Source organism: Frieseomelitta varia, unplaced genomic scaffold, assembly GCF_011392965.1.
Source record: "Frieseomelitta varia isolate USP_RPSP 00005682 unplaced genomic scaffold, Fvar_1.2 scaffold_239, whole genome shotgun sequence".
Lineage (NCBI taxonomy): Eukaryota > Metazoa > Arthropoda > Insecta > Hymenoptera > Apidae > Frieseomelitta > Frieseomelitta varia.
Window position 1 is genome coordinate 180,376 of NW_025109967.1, and position 17,809 is coordinate 198,184.

Here is a 17,809-nt window from a genome sequence, read left to right on the forward strand (position 1 = left end):
CTCTCTCTTTCTCATCTTATCTGCCAAGGATTAACTTATCTCAAACTTATTATTTCCTTAATCTATAGTTAAATACTCATATTTCAGCATTATACGCGACCGTCCGACGTTCGAGAGCTGATACCGATTCGACTTGCCGACGCTTCGCGATCGCGGGCAAAAGAAAAATGCGCTGTCCACCGATCTTCCCCAATTTTGTCACTGCGTCGACATTTCGATCATCTCTGCACGATATACATATTTCGGCGATACGTGTATTAAAGTTCGGTGATTGTAGCGTTAACGACGCGATCCGATAAAGATACGAAGATATTAACGCGATATCGATAATCGATTTAAGGAAGCGAATATACAGAGAGAGTGAGAGAGCAGAGTATGAGCGTGACGTACCACAGAATTCTTTCTCGATTCTTTTCTGAATTCCCGCGGGTAGTATTTTATAAAAAGGAAAAAAAAAAAAAAGGAGGAGAAGGAGGAGGAGAGAAGGAAAAAAGAAGAAGAAGAGAGAGAGAGAAAAAAAGGAAAGTTTCGACTGATCATCTCCAGCGGCGGATGGAAGTTGGAGCTTAAAAGGGTTAGGTACAATTTCCTGTTGTTCATTCATTTAAAATAACGACGGTACGCGGTTCGCTGCTTCCTCCATACCGGCGTCCTGTAAATGCTTTTTTATCCCCGGAACTAATTACAATTTAGCATTTTTAATCCTGCGAAAAAGCGCATTCCAGTCGTCCCACCTTTACTCGTTCCCTCTTCCCGGCCGGAAGTTCGTTCTCAAGCGCTTACAAACGTACGTTGTTAGCGCCATTCAGCCGCGGCTGCACGCTACTCTTTTTCTCCTCTGTTGAGAAGCTGCTCGTATTTTTCTGGAAATTTCAACGAGAAACGCACGGCAGTTCTCGACATCCTGTATTTTTTTCCCCTGCTGCTTTCTCGTCGAGAGTGCTGCTCCCCGCACCGCGGTACTCGCCGCCCGACGGTCTCCTGTCCGCTCTCTCACTCTCTCTCTCTCTCTCTCTCTCTCTCTGCGCGCCGAGCGAAAGTAGATATAGATACCCCGGGTACCTTGGCCAGGAGCGAAGAAATTGAAGAACAGCTTAAGGGTAGGAGGGCTTCGCCACGGGCTCAGCAGCCGGCTCCGTGTAGCCAATTATTGCGGATTTATAACCGACCGCTTGATTCGGTCTCGAGCTAGCTCTTCGCATTTCCGAATTGCAATTTGTGAGCCCGTAACTCTACCTTCAACTCGGCCCGTGAGTTTTCCTCCCTTTCCGCGAGAAAATTCAATGATTTTTCAACGTTAAACGGACAGACTCGGTCAGTTCCATCCCGCAGTTACGGTCACTCCATTCCAATACAATTGTTACGTCGTTTCTTTTTTTTTCTAGCAACCGATTGATCGAAAAAATATTGATGTAAGCGAAAGTACGGAAAATCTGTATTCCTTTTTTTTTTTTTTTTTTTATTTCCGAGACTAGCACACTGCTCGATAGGTTCACCGGAAACGACAAAGATTATCCGATGATGATTCGCGAGTCTCCAAAGCACTCCACACGCAAACTAAAATGTTGCGTAACTTTTTCTTTTTTTTTTTTTTTTGCTTTTAGAGGTTTCATTCAGAGAAACTAGCCGTGCGTGGACGTGCGCTCATTCCGCAGCGGAGCGGGATACGCAGCAAGAACGCGTCAAGTCAGATTTGCTAAACACTTCGTACGAGTTGTTTCGCGAAACTCCATACACAGACAGAGTGTATATATATATATATATATTTATATCGATTCCCAGTGTCTGTGTGTGTGTGTGTGTGTGTGTGTCTTCCTCTCGCTTTGGCAGAAACGGAGGAGACGCGTTCAATCGAGGCTTTGATGTATAAATTGCAGCTTTCTCGTTTTCGATCCTGCCTCCCCCCATCCAACTTTCTACTTCCCTTTACTGGCACACGATTCCTCCATAGAGACGGAAAGGGTATCCCGGCATCTATCACTTCCGCTTTTCTTCTCCTCGTGGACAATCGTTCTGGAGAACTATCGAGGCGTTTACTCCGCTCGAGATTCCGTTTCATTCTCTCTCGGGCCGATGTTCCTGCCAATTCCATACCACCGGTGCTACCTGCATTCTTCATATTTCCGCCAAGGCTAACCCCGATGAATAATCGACGAAATATCAACGTTCGAGAATGAAATTGCCCGCGATGAACGTCGCTCGAATATTCGAACGTCCGTCACGTTTCGAAAAAAAAAATTCTTGGTTACGAACGTACAAGCGTGTTTTGTATTTTTTTTTTTCTTTTTTTCTTTAAGCGCTGCACAGAACGCACGGTCCCTGAAAGATATTCAACCTCACGGCAACTCGGATCCGATTAATAAAAGGAATGGATCGCGAATTGAAGAACGGTCTCTGCCGACGCAAGGCCACCGCGGCTTAGTAATTTAATCAGCTAAAACTAACATCAGCTCTGTTTCCCCAACCTTCCCTCCGCCACGGCCGCCTCTTTCTTCTCCCTACTGCTCTTCTTACCTTCGTAACCGACCAACCCCAAGATGATTTAATCTGCTAAAATGGCGCGACTACCTATAGGATACCTCGGAGCTAGGGTCGCCAACACGAAACAAAATAATTCGAGAAAGTAGCTACATATATAGGTATCTTTCCGTTCGTACAGCTCTCTGTTTCCTCCTTTCTTCTTTCGATCTCGATCAAAATCGAAAACGTTTTGCAAACGAGAAGTCCGAAAAATTTCCACGTAGAAACTAGGGCTTCGCTCCTAGATGCTCAAAGTCAACGCACAACCGGATCAAAAAAAAAAAAAAAGTCTTCAAGAAACGTTTGGCCAAGCATTTGTTTAGGCTCGTTTTTATCTGCCGGTTCGATCTGTCGTTGGAGAGACGCGGCGAGGTAGGCGCGAAAAGCGATTCACGGAAAGCCACTGGTAGCGAAAAGAGCCACCCTCGAACGCACAAAGAGACGTTATCGTTGCCGGTGATCAGGGCTGGTATTTGCGTTTGCTCGAAGGTTATGATCCTTCTTTGCGCCCTATCGCCGCGCCAGGATCTACGGCCCTGTACACAGGGTCGTTGGAACACGTGGGTTCGCGGACTATGCGCAGGGTTGGCCACGTGGCGCAGATAACAGGACGGGGCAGACGTGCGGCGGCCGCTGCTTTCCTCGAGGGGTAGAAATCAACCCCCCGGAAAATTAAGTGCTTGTAGCTCAGATGATAATACTGCCTCTCTCTCTCTCTCTCTCTCTCTCTCTCTCTCTCTCTCTCTCTTTCTCTCGACCGGCGAGAACGCGTCAGTGCGACGCATTCGCCGACGAGTTCCATCGCGTGGAAACGCCAATCAACGAGCAACTATCACCACCTCACGATCGATTCCAACAGCCTAATTTTTAGGACGTTGTCGCGTGCGATTCATTCATTCAGTCAGTCGCGAGAGTTTCGCCAATACGACACCGTTCTCCGTTCTTCGTTCTTCTTACCTGTTTCGTTGCAGAGTCGATGAGCCTCACGTAGATGTCCTGCACCTGCCTGACACCTGTAACAAGAACGAAAAAGAAGGAACTTTACATCGGCCGAAAGCTCGCAGAGATGCATGAAAAAATGTTACACGAGTTACGTCACGCGTTTGTAGTACACGTACGGATAACGCCGTACGTAGACGGTGCCGGTGCATATTGCAGCAGGCACAGAGGATAGGAAACACGGCCCTCGCGCACGGCTGAAAAGACAAATAGTTATGCCCTTTTTCGGGACCGACCGGCAGCTTCGTGGCAGTTTTTCTCCAGCTCCAGTTAATATAAAGACAACGCTGCTGCTCTTTATTCAATTTAGAGCCCGCGGGCTCTTTTTCATCGAGGGCGTCGGTAAGAAGGAACCATTAAGTTAAGAGCGTTGCGCGCAGGCATCTGCGACGGATGTGCATGGAATACGACGAGTACGGAAACGAGTCCAAATTCTGACAAGTTCGGCGCCGCTGAAAGGGACCGTCCCAGAAAAACTTACATATTAAGGAGCATTTAAGGTGGACGACGAGGTAAGCGGGGACTGATCGCATCCCCTCGGGGACGTATGCACAATCTCCGTTGTTTTTGCATGGGCCCAGCCCCGTTGGTACTTTGTACCGACGAGTACCGACCTCACCGAGCCGATCCGATCCGGATCGCTATGCAACCAGCCGTCCAGGCGGCCAGGCAAATTCTTGTACGTGGAGTGCGTTAATTATCTCTTAGCAACCTCTCTCTCTCTCTCTCTCTCTCTCTCTCTCTCTCTTTTTCTCTCTATGTCAGTCGTTCCGGTTTCGAAATTTACTCGATACACGTGTCGGTCGTAAGAGTCTTCGACGTTTGGAATAATTTTCGGGGAAAAAGTTTCAGGGAACCGAGTCTCGGAGGGGAGAGGTGACGAGGTTACGAGAGAACGAGAGGGACACAGGAGAGTGGTCAATTAAAATTTACGCAAACGACGTTTTAATCATACGAAATTGCAGCCATTAGCGACAGGTTAATTTGTTATTAGCGCAGGTCGGGCGCACGCGCGCACGTATAGCGGTTTATTAGCCGGGGCAATTTTGTCGCGTGATCGGAGCCGTTCGTGGCGTATTATACCGCGAGTCGTATGGCTATCCGTTATCGGCGCGCCAGCGTCGGTCGAAGCCAGCAGCTTCGGCTTCGACGTTTCCCATAGACGTAACGCGGATAGCGAAGTTTTCGAAACACAGTTTCTGCTCCACCTTGCCGGAGGGGGACTCCGGCAGGTAATCCCGGCGAGTATTTTGGACAGACACCCTGGTGGCTTCCGGCCTCGCGTGTCCGGTAAGCCAAATAATCCCGACATAAGACTGGCCAGACCCGGCGCGGGGTCGCTGCTACAGGAGCCCCAGACTCACGCCGCATAACGTTACCATGGATTACGATACTCCGGTCGAAACTAGCTCACAAATTACCTCGAGAAACCGTCGCGGCTTTACCGGAAGTTACTCGCCGGCTCTGGCTGTTTGCCGGTTTCTATCCGGCCGTGGAGCTGCCCAAGAGAGAAAGAGAGAGAGAGAGAGAGAGAGAGAGAGAGAGAGAGAGTAACTACGTCAGGAGTAGCTGTTCCAGCGTACACACAATGGAACGTCGATTGTGTCCACCTGATTGGAAAACGCTCGAGCAAAGACGCGTACAGTATCAATTGTCGTCGACTGTGTTTTGCGATGAAACGATCTCTCTGTCATTAGAGCGGAATGCTAGCGGTTCTCGCGGTTACGAGAGCCGTCGTCGTCTTGTTTTTCAATCTGCGCGCGATCTAACAATCCGATGTAACAATCGCGTTCCTCTCATTATCGTTGTCGTTGCTTTCCTCGTCAAATCGTCGACAGCGGCATTACCCGTCCCACCCATTTAATTATCGTAATAAGTTTCAACAAAATTCACGCAAGGGATCACGCGTGTCGAACGTTGGTAGTTTGGATTCTCTTCAGCGAGACGTTCGCGTCTCGATTCGCCGGACAGCGAGGAACGATCGGCATCCTACGAAATAACGAAGACTGTCTCTCCTGATTCTGTTCAGGATGCTCGGTATGTAAACAAGATGGTCGGAGGGACGGAGCGAATTCATTTATGCACGTGCGTGGACGCGCCTTAAGGAAGCAGGACCGGCAGAGCGCGCGAGGCTGCGCGACATGCCACGTGAACGTACGCAAGCACGCACGTACATACGTGTACATTCGTCACAGACGTTGCGGCGACTGGTGATCATGCCTCGGACCGACGACAATAAAGGCAAAAGACGGAGAAGAAGCCAGGCAAGAAGCGGTATCGCGTGCCAAGTCCTGCTGAGAGCAGGCAGATAGATCCGTACGTATTAGCATAACTAGGCAACCGACTTCGACGCGTACAAGAACACCATCGAAGAAGCGGACACCACCCATTTTATTTCTTCGATCGGCATCCTTAATCAGCGGCGCTCTTATTACGAGCCGTTATATTCCGCGGCCCAAGCTACTCTCTCTCTCTCTCTCTCTCTCTCTCTCTCTCTCTCTCTCTCTCTCTCTCTCTCTCCCGATAACATCTGCTTTCGTGTACGTTCCTCTTCGTTCAACTGGCCGCAGCTTGTCCCGATCGCGAGGCGCAAGGACACATTGGAACGTCGCGGTCGGAAGCTGAACCGAGACGGAGAACCAGAATGAGAGAAACCAGAATGAAATGGACGAGGAGCCCAAGAGAAGGGGGTGGGGGGAGGTAGAGGGGGAGGGGGTAGGGGGAACGATCGTAAAAACAAGTAGAGGCCAAGTATGGAGACGCGCCGTCGTCACTTGAACGGGTAGCCTCGTGTTCCTCATTTATTATTTAATTATAGATTTATTGCCGGAGCGAGCGATCGGTGTCGGCGATGACGATGCGCGCGCGTTCGATCGTACGACAAGCGGTTCGGTGGGCGGTCGGTTCCGTGGAGAGAGAGCCGCGGAGAGGCTGCGGCACGCTGGCCGCGAGCTTGCGCCAATTTGTCTTCCTGATATAAAAGCTACAACCGTCCAGTATTTCGTGCATGAAACTTTTATAGAATGCTTCTCGAGAGTCCGGGAGAGAAGGCCGATCTCCGGATCGAGGCATAAATCAGACCTCGGCCGACGATCCGACGATCCGCCGATCCGTCGTTTCACTCTAAAGGACATAACCGGTACTCCGGATAGAAGACGTATAGGCTCCGTTATACATATACCGTAACGTTCGATTGCATCACACGTTCCTTCTCTCGATCTTTCCAACTGTTTCGTCGTCGTCTGCATCTCTTCGATCGATGGATCAAATTTTTCAGCGTCGTTCAGTTTGCAAATTGGTCGACAAATGCATCTACGGCTGATGGACTGACTCGAAGCAATTCAGAAGTATTATACTTCGGAGGACGCGTGAGAAACAAAACGAGGGACAGAGGGAAAGAGTTGGCCGATCGAGAGCGAGACAGAAGTCACGAAGAAGAATAGGAGAGCGAGAGACTCTACGGTGGTAGACTGACGAAGGTGGGCATAGGTTGCGATAGTTAGTCATTTCTTGTTCGCAATGTTGGCAACACGTTTTAGTGTCCATAGATGGCAGGGCGGCCCCTCAGTCAGTCGTGCCAACGCAAAAATCTCGCATTGATTGATCGGCTCGCTCGAAGCAAGAGCAACGCGGAGCAGCGCAACGCGAGCCGAGTGCGGCGAAGTAGCGGAGGCAAGAAGGCCGATGGGTACACGGAGGCATGAGACGCGGAAAAGAGAAAGAGGGCGACCGGGAAAGGGGCAGGAAAGGGAATGGAAAAGAAACGAGGGGAAGGTATCGGCGAGAGGAGGAGGATGAGGAAGAGGAGGAGAAGGAAAGGGGTGTGGGAGGGGGAAAGGGGGGAGGAGGAGGAGGAGGAGGAGGAGGAGGAGGAGGCAAGCCACGAGAATCGACAAGAAACGAAGATAAAGAAAGCACCGGCGGAGGTTGACGTTGTTCCCGATGTACGCCGGATGAAAAACCTCTGGAATGAAAGCCAGCAGATAGCGCCTTGTGGCTTTTTAATATGTTCATAATACGATCACGTTTTTGAAGGGTCCCTCTGTTGGTCGGACCACCTCTAGATCGTCGACTCGTTCTCTGCTGCTCCCCTTTTCTCTTCCCCCGTCGTTCGTTCACGCACAGACGTCCGGGCGCTTCTTCACGACGAAAACCGAACCCTTTTTGCCACCGAACCTGGGCCAGTGACATAAAATATGTCTTTGTTGCACTCGGGCCTCGAAAGTTCCTGAGCTTTTTAGCCGCTCTCAGAGACTGGGTGTCTGCGCGGAACGTCGATGGCCCGTCATCGTCGCTTCCCGGCTATTGCCCGCACCGCTCTTCAAACTTACGTACACACCGCTAGGCCTTTACTTACGGACTGACTGACTCGTTTTTCTCTCTTCTTCCTTCCTTTCGAGTCCAAATCCCGCCGAGTCAACGAGATTCCAGTTGAAATCGGAAGAGACAAGAGTAACGAAACCCGAGACGAAACAAGGATGAAAATTCGATAAAAGCAAAGTTTAAGTCCGATTCTTGCAAGCGGCGCGATCCAACGAGGATTTATCTCGTTTCAAGTGAAATCCCGATCGTCACTTTTTCTCTCTGCTCTTTTAATTGTAAATGCTCTACGCGCATTTTACTAGAGTGTAATCTTTCTTAAAATTTCATGTTCCTCTATAGTCACGCGGTTGAAATCCATTTCGCTTTGAAAATAGCGTAGATCGTAATTTAACGCTTACAAATTGATGACGACGAGTCATAATTAACGTGATGTTTTTTTGGTTTACTCACCGTTGGAATACAGCAGATGCAGGCTATACTGAATGCCATTGTTTGTCTTCTGGCCTTCAGACTCCTGGAAACAGACACAAGCATCGCTCTTGAAACACATGTGCGCGATATTGCAGAAAAGAAAATTGATCTTTCTAGACTAATCTAGACAACCGAAGCGCAGTCTCGTTCGCGTCAAGGCGAGCTCGACGAGGCCGAGCTTCTCGAGAACGAAACGTTTTTCAATCGCAAGCCCCTATTAGCATTATTCTATTCGTTAATCCATTAAAGGCTGTGCGAGTTTCAACGTTAAATCTCGTTAATCTCGCTGAATTTCGTGCGTGTTTGAATCGTTTGCCGAAACGAATAGCCGAAGGAACGGAGAGATTCAGTAACGGAACGGAACGGAACGGAACGGAACGGAGCGGCTTGGCGCGTTCTTCACACCCCGTTCTATTTTAATTAAGTGCAGGCCGTGACGTAACTCTCGCGTCCCGGCCTGCTCCACCTCACGCTAATTATTAATTTCTTGATGTGCCGGTAAGAGCCGTGCCATTACGTATGGCGTGCGATGCATAATTATCATGCTACCCTGTTGACGAGTCATGCGTGCATCGCGCCATATGCCGCAGCCGCGGTAATGCATTTTCAACTACCATCTACCCCTGAAACACCCAGGACGCCCGTGCGTCCTCCCCTCCCGCTGCCCTGTCCATCGTGGCCACGACATTTAGTCGTGCATACAATCTTTCAACCCGAGAACAACGACCGCTCCAATCGATATTACGGGAAATTAACATAATTAGCCCAGGTTCGAGGCTTGCTGCCTGCTCTCTACGCTCGGTTGGATTAACCTCGACGGGAGGATGATGGTTATTCATCAACTCGCGTAACGCTCAAATCGTTCCAAATTGTTTATCTCGGCCTCGACCGAAAGTCACTTTTACCCTCCGCTTTATTAGACGCACAAAGGCCTGTGCTTGTTACCTGTACGCGGCTAATTACGCGAAGCCAAAGTCAAACCGCTTCGGCGTTCATCGTTTCGGTGAAAACGACCGAGAACACTCGGTCGATTTTTCCACGGGCAGATCTCTCTCGGATCTCGGTGCGCCGAGTAATCGCGGCGCGGTTGGTTCGTCGTGGCGGATCGACATCGATTCTTCCCTTTTTCCTCGAGCGGTGTGCACGCATTAAGCTCTTCCCTGTCACTGGCGTTCGTCGCGACCATTAATCTTGAAATTCGCGAGCGCACGGCCGACCGTTAATCAGGTATATACGCGGGTATAGTCGCTCGATCCACGACTACTTTTTAATTAAACGCGAATAAAAAGCGGAATAGAACGGAACGGGGGGAACGAACGCGGAGACCCTGTATTTACGTAGGGCAACAGTTTCCGGGAACTACCGGGTACGCTCTATTTTTACAAGCCTTTATGTAAGCGTATTGCTTACCAATAATCTATAACCGTTTGGATAATTCCGGAAAATGTGCAAATAATTTAATATCTCTAGATGGAAGACTAGAACGGAGAGAGAGAGAGAGAGAGAGAGAGAGAGAGAGAGAGAGGGCGAGAACAGGCGTAAGTACGCTTAGGCACAAACGGCTACTCGACACCGGCCCTGATCTATGCTCGCGGTGCACGACCCTAATTAATAGGCTATGCAGGCTATGCAACGCAACTGTCCTGCTCACGTGAATTATACATATAGACGTGCTCTTAAGCAGGACAGGCAGCAGCAATGGAGATATCAAGATAACCGGCGCAAATCGAACTGGACGAATAGAAAGTACGTTGGTACGTTTGTTCCTCTGGCTCGTTAACGAGATGCTTCCATCGTCCGTTTATCTGTCCTCCCTTTCCCCCATTTGCCTACAAAGAACACTTCGTCTATAAACCGTGCATACTCGATTTCTCTGAATTTGAATTTCACCTCTCGATCGATCGAGATGTCATCCAAAGCGATTACGTTCAATCTGTTCTTGTCTCGAGACGAATTCTAACTTCCTTTTCGTTTTTTATTTTTACCATAGATGTCGCGTGCGATCGAGTTCGACTTTATGGATACCTATTCGGAAAATGAGATTTTAATTTAACAGCAGCGGAGCGTACATTCGATCTTGTCTAATCGCGATGTGGCAAATTTTGACTTGTTTCACTTTATTCAACGACGGAGATTTTATCTCGCGACTCACTTTCTGATTCTGTCTCGCTCGTCACCCCACGATGATGAAAACTTTTGGAATTCCGTTTTGTACGAACTGGTTCATTATAGCCACGCTAATCGTTCTAGAACGTTTCAACGTGTCTTTGATAATAGACTCGCGACATACATGTCTCGACCTACGCGGATGCTTCCGAGTCCTTGATCTAGCCAAATATATTTCCGAAAATTGTCAAAATAAATATGAACTAGACTCGAGAATGTTTAACATTCCTGCATTCAAACAATAGGATTTGTTCGTACAATCTTCTGCCACGTCTCACGTAAAATTCACGTCTTCTTCCCGCCACCAAACCTTCGCCATCAACTGTTAAACTGCCCGACGCTAAATTATCCGCGCTCGGATAATTTACGCACGTATCGCGGTAATTTATCCTTATGTATCGCGCATGTCTGTCAGATGGGTGTTCGACTAGGGTATTTCGAGCGTCGTATGATATATTCAGGTAATCGATTTACGATGTACAAACTCGAGGAGGCTCGGTACTGGTTCTTCGCGTGGTGGCAGGGCAGGAAGGGGCGACCAAGCATTCGCGCGATCTGTACTGTCCGGACGTACCGTATCCGCCAGAGCAGAGATTTCTTTTGCGCAAGAACGAGCGTGTGCCGGCCAGCTTCTCCTTAAACAGCTATACTAATTGACCAATAGAAAGTGGAGCTCTAACGACGACCGTGCTGCTGACAATCGCGTCCCGTTGCCAACAGTCGCGTTCGCACGGGCTCTCTCGCTCGCTTCGTAACTTTTCACACACCAGCCAGAATGTCATCTCTATCGATGACACTCGATAACCCCTTCATCTCGAATCGATGAGAGACTGCCGGCGATCGTGACCGATTCTTTCGTCGTATTGGTTGAAACGTCGTTCGCGTTGTGACGGAAGGAAGAGCGACTGACCGAGTGTCAACGATTGGGGAAATAGAGAAGATTATTCCCATTTCCAACATTTGAAATGTTTAAAGTTAATGTTTAAACGCGCGACTCGAAGGCTAGGAAATTATAGACGAGGAAAATCAATAAAATATTAGAGAGCGACTGTCGATAGAAAAACCTAATGCATACTCTCGCAAAAAAAATATACAGACGAGGGTTTAATGACTTCATTTACGAGAATTCTTGCCGTTTCTTCGGACGCAGTGAAAATAGATCGGATGGTTGACGTAAGTAAGTATCCACACCGCGAGTCACTCGAGTACTGACGCTTTAAACCTAACAATTCACGTTCCACTGACGTATTTTTGTAACGTTGCAAAACGCATCGCTTGTTCTGCGATCGATTCACGGCTGTTTTATAATGTTGCCAAACGAGCTAGCGTTTACGTTGGGGAAAGTAGAGTAAAACCGGGCACCATTGTTTTTCTAAAATAAGAACTCCGATACGTAACCGAACTATGGCATAATATTCTGGTGGATTCCGCGGCATTACGTGACAGGTTTCAGAGCAAACAACATCGTAGTGTTCCGTGCAGACAGAGTTGAAAATTTCGGCTCGAAGTGTTTCAATGTTTCAATGTTTATGTGTTTTCACATTCAGGAATCTATTTGTATTCTATAGTCTTTGTAGATTATTTTTACCTTTCTGTCTCATACTAAAGTATAAATATTTAATGTTTAATAAATGGATTTGATTTTTGCTCTATTAATTAAAATAATTAAAATTTTTATAAATACGGTAAAAGTTCCTAAACTAGTAATTAACAAAATTTTTTGCAAGACAGACCAAGTAAACACAAAGTAGAATAACTTTGTGTTTGTTGAAATTGTTAAAAATAATTGTTTCTACCATTTGTTATTTAATAAAGATTAAAAATTTTATAACATGTGTTGCATTTTATATGTTTTTCAATAGTAACCAAATATTTGTAAATACCTGCAGGAAATTTTATTTTCAACAAACAGACAATTTTTTCTAGAAAGCTTGGTCTCATTTTCCCAAATATTACAGAGCTAAATTAGGTACCCGGTTTTACCCCACTTTCCCCTTTAAACGTTCAATAATACAACGCTAATCCTCAACGATGACACTGGCAAGGCACAGTACAGTCGAACAAATGTAACTCACCCGGCGGTGTATTTTCAACGGTGGAACGATTCAATAACAAATGCTCGGCTAGATAGTGATCGACGCGATAGAAAAGGGAGAGAGACGAAGAGACGGCGGAAAGAAAATGGAATAGCTCGGTTATTATTCGTTAGAGGTTACTCGCGTGACGACATCGATGCTCTTACGATCGCCGTCCGTCCATTTCTCACGCGGCCAATGGATTTTCGCCTGTCGGGCTAATTGCTGGAAAAGCTGGAGGTGTATCCCGCCGTACTATCGATATGTATACGTATAGGCGGAGCCGTTTAATATTTGACGTCGGCCCCGATGGAAACGGCAATTATCGAGATAAGCGCACGCTCGCACGGTATTCCCCGATGTCATAAAGGTTCACCTCGCCTTTTTCCGCTTAACCTCGCGGGGAAAACAAGGACTAACTGACCACCGTCCATTGAAATTCCAAAGTTGTCACTCGACGCTTGCTTCTTTTTTTTTCTTTTTTTTTTTTTTTTTCTTACTCGAGCATCCGTCGATGATCCGCGATTTTTCATCGATTTCTCGCGCTCGCGAGACGTACGATGTACGTATGTAGGTTACATTCATATGAAAACAATTATGTACCTGGTCTTTCTCGACGAAACCCATGAAGGACGTCCTCTCTATCTCGATCGGCTGGCCGTGTCGATCGTACAGAGCGATCACGAAATGAAAGAAGTTGCTCTTCCTCAAGTTGCTCGGCGGTTGCTTCTCAAAGTGCGCTCTGCCCACGCCAACCCTGAAATTCACAAACGATGCAATCTTTATTACACTTGAACGTGAACGTGGCGACGTTTGCAGATCGATAAATTATCGACAGAGGACGTACGCTCATTCACGATGAATTTGTACTCTTCTTCGCGAGTTAATCCAGACTTAACCTCTTGGCTACTGTAGGCGCTCACTTCACATTGCTCGAATCGAGCTGAAGGCGCTCAAATGTTATCGACAATAATTGCAGCAAACTTCATGTTGGATCAGACGCAAGTGAATTCTAATTCAACAGTTACACCTTCCGTTGATCGTATATCATTTAAACGTGATTATTTTGCAGTTATCTCGTGTATTGTTATTTACATTACATCATGTAAATGTTATTGACAATAATTGCAGTAAGTCTCACGTGGATCAGACGTAAGTGAATTCTAATTCAACAATTATATCTTCCATTAATCGTATGTTATTTAAACGTGATTAATTTATAGTTATTAAAAGATTATTTTATATAGTTATTTATAGCATTATTATTATATAGTTATTTATAGCATTATTATTTACATTTCATGTAAATGTTATCGACAATAATTGCAGCAAACCTCACAAGTGAATTCTAGTTCAACAGTTATATTTTTCGTTAGTCATGTATCATCTAAATGTGATTATTTTATCTTAAAATGAAAAGTTGTGGTAACAAATTAATCAGAAAAAGACACAAATGTGTAGTATGTAGAAAATATAACAAAAAAAAAAAAAAAAGGAGACGCATTACGCATGCAAGAAACATGATGTAGTATAATGAATGAATTGATTCATGTTTCGAATTCTACCACACCTTACTAGATTATTCGATATATTTTAAAATAAAGCTTAAGTTGTACCGTTAAATTTTTAGTAGGTGCACTAACATTTCAATAGAAAATGCAAACAAATAAATAATATTGTTTTAATGTAGTGGAATTTAACTTTCTCTGATTATCTCGATATACTTTCTGAGAAAGAATATCGCTGATAACGACAAATTTCGCCGTTCTCAGTGTAGATCGCGATTCAAAGTTAGTCAAGGGGTTAATTAAAGAAATCGCAGGCATTATCAGTAGGATTCGGCGCGCGGCTTGTACGATAGAGCGCGCGTGCATTGCGACGCCGCGAACGACACGCGTTACCAAATTCGGACGTCAGAAGTGAGATCCTCGGTTGTAGGGTCGAATAGGTATGTCCTACTCGGCCTTGAATGCAATAAGAGAACGCCCAAACTGGTCGAGAGAGGAAAGACAAACGAGGCTGTCCGTGGGGGAGCGCGCAGGTGGCCTCGACGCCTTAAAATCCCATTAAGGTCTCATGTGCCGAGATTAGGCCACCGGACTCCAATGCCATCTTTGAGTAATGGCACGGAAAGTCCCCTTTTCCGTTGCGCTACTTCGCGTAGCGCGCTCGCGTCGCTGCCTTCCGACTGATCCCGCAAAACCTGACTTTTCACCTTTCCCACGATTAAATGCCGGATTGAAAAAAAAGATTTAACGCGCGAGAGACATTCGAGGCGGGGCAAACGGAGAGATTTGAAAATCGTGAAAGATAGTTTGTCGAAATGAAAAAAAAAAAAAAAAAGAAAGAGAAAAGAAAAGAATCAATACTCTTTTGTCGAGTCCACAGAGACTGAAATAGAATGAAATAGAAATTGAAGAAGACGAGATACGAAATTCCCAAAGTCGATGGTCACAGAGTATCGTAACGGCTCTTTCAAAATTTACCTCTGTTCGAGCCTCTCGTCGTTTGCCCTCTAATTACGTTGCGCCTGTTTCCTCCCCCCTCGTGCTATAAACGCTTCGCGCTAAGCTATCAGTTTCCTAACCCCATGGACATTGAACGTAATCTCCGTTTCCCACCGCAAACTTGTGTTTCCCAGATTCTCGTGCAAAAGTGTGAACAATTCCATGTCGCTTCGGTATCGGCAGTGCAAACGATTACACGATTACGATTACGTCTGGTGAAAAAATTGAAATTCGTCCGCGGTTTACAGGGTTTTTAATCCGGTGCTTCTCGCCGTGTTTGAAATTTCGGACATGGAAGGAGGGGAAGGAGAGGAAAGGCAGCGGTCAATGAAGCGGCGCGACAGGCGCGAAAGGGTTTTTAAGCCTGGCAGACGGGGACGAAGGGGATGCAGAGGTTGCGACGGTTAAAAACCGCCGCGGAGAAATCGTATTATCGGGTGGCGGCGTGATACACATGTGGACGCGCGGGATCGGGATCGGGATCGCGATCGCGGGCATGCAGCGATAAAACGATCGCGCGAGCGACTGCGCGGAAATGCCCGCGCTGCCATCAGACTGGACGGACTCTCGGAGCGGAAAACTGAATCGACTGGACCGAAAATGAATAGCGGCAGTTTTGCAGCACATTTGCGAAATAAATGATGGTATCGGCGGTGCGTTTGTCACGGCAGGCGGTGGGATGTCGGTGTGCCGGCAGGCAGAGGAGAGGAGAGGAGAGGAGAGCAGCGGAGGAGGCAGAGCAAGGGGTTCTCGCCGGTCGAGCTATTCGACGACGAGAAGGGGGTGGTGAATCCGACGCAGAGAGAGAGAGAGAGAGAGAGAGAGAGAGAGAGAGAGAGACAGAGAGAAAGAGAGAGAGAGAGAGAGAGGAGAGAGGGTCTGCTGGAGGGAAGGAGGCCACTGGGGTGGCGGAGAGGCTGGGAGGGTAGTGATGTACTGCCCGTGTCGATAATTATCGGTGGCTGATTAACCGGCCGCCGGTTCGCGCCCCATAACTCTCGACGTCCGATTATTTTGCCCCGTTTGCCATGCACCAATTCCTATATAACGTGTAGCCACGTCCTAGCCCGAGCCTTTACATTATCACCTGCGGTGCAATACTGTCGCGCACCTTTTTCCAAACTATTGCGGATTGCGGCGCGCCGCCGTTTCGCGGTTTCAAGATTATGCTCGTTAAAATAACAATAACGCACCGCTGTTGCCAACAACGCGACATCGTTCTTTCGTTTCGTTCATCCGCTTCTGCACGCGTGGCCACTGCACATACGGGTCTCTCTCTCTCTCTCTCTCTCCGTGCGATTATTTTTATCGGTTGTTCGCGCGCGCGTGTGTTCGCTTGCTTTGTTATTTAATTGATTAATAATTTGCGTGATGGGACTGAGAGAATTCAACGAATCTTGTAGTTTGTCACTTATAGGAGGATAAATGAAAATTTCCATCGGGACGATCAATTTTCGTCGAAACGACACTACTTTGCTCCATTCCGCAGACGCGTTGGCAAACGCTTACGCGAGATGTTTGGTCGAAAACGAAGAGACGACGCACGCGCGACCAAATCCAGCGTCGTTAGCGTCATTTCGAACGGGCGTATCTGTTCCCGAGAGAAGACGAGATGCCGGGCTGTTTGAGGACGCAGCGAGCGACACGGAGGTGATAATTAGAGGCTGCTGGAATCGTCGAATTGTCGCATCGTCGAGAGAATTCTCCGGGAGAATTTGCGGATAACGCGAGCCGCTTTCACAGATAGCAACGTGCCGGCTGCGTCGCCTTTGGCCTCGAGGCACACCGCGATCCCTGTCGCGTAACTTTTCTTTCTGCGACGAGCCGAAGCAACCGCTCAAACTGCGATTCGATCGGCCGACAAAGATAACCCGATCTACTCGCCGCGCGCCAAATACGCAAATGAAGATGTAGGACGCGATAGGTGTCTTTCCGCGCGTTACCAGTTTTTCCCCGCTGGTCGTTGCGGCCATTGCCGCGCGCCGGGACGTTAACAAATAGTCCTGCACTTAGCGAAATGCCAATTTAAGGAAAAGAGCCGCGCACGAAATAAGCAAACCGACGGTTTCCCTTTCTCGAGCGCGGCGTCACGCGTCCAACGTTCCTAGTTAACGCTAGGCTCACTGGTCACTAAAGTATTCAACACAATATTCAACAGCAGAGAAATGCAAGTATGGCATGCGAGAAAATGTTGATAATACAATAAAGAACACGAGGTATACGCGAGCTACATCACTCGAGCGTCTAAAAATATATAAAATTTCCACGAATGGGAAATTGTCAAATTGGACATCTTGGTAGATCTAGTGTTGAAAATTGTGGCGTAAACATGGCGAATCCGGTTCTCGCACGAGACCAGAGAACGCATGAAACTGCGCAACATTATGGACAGTGAATTGGTAAATTTGTCTCGTCCACAAAGAGAAAACAATGCTCCTAACCAAAGCAATTTTATTTTCTTCTTTTCCCTTTTTTCTTTTTTCTTTTTTTCTCTCTTTCTTTTTTTTTTTTTTTTATCGGTAATTAAATCGCACGGCAAAGGTTGGCGAAACGGGTTGTGCACGGGAGTTTTTGCTTTATCGGTCGCGGTGTAAATATTGACGCGTTGGCAATTTGCAAACGCAGATCGTCGAATAATCGTCCGGGATAGTCTATACTTTACACGGGAGCCGCAACCTATGCTATTTGCGCACAATGCATTACGGGCGAAATATGCGGATAATACGAACCCACGGATACGGTTACGAA

General features: G+C 47.2%; 1 protein-coding gene across 6 annotated transcripts in view; it reads right to left on the minus strand.

Moving 5' to 3' along the window:
• The window catches only part of LOC122527926 (transcription factor collier), a 101,831-nt gene that overhangs the window by 64,865 nt on the left and 19,157 nt on the right, over positions 1-17,809 (minus strand). For all 6 annotated transcript variants that reach the window (XM_043652524.1, XM_043652525.1, XM_043652523.1 and 3 more), the window contains 3 exons: positions 13,158-13,311; positions 8,293-8,356; positions 3,478-3,533 (listed from right to left, as the gene is read on the minus strand). In XM_043652524.1, the coding sequence (XP_043508459.1) occupies positions 3,478-3,533; positions 8,293-8,356; positions 13,158-13,311 (274 nt within the window). The remainder of the gene's footprint in view (positions 1-3,477; positions 3,534-8,292; positions 8,357-13,157; positions 13,312-17,809) is intronic.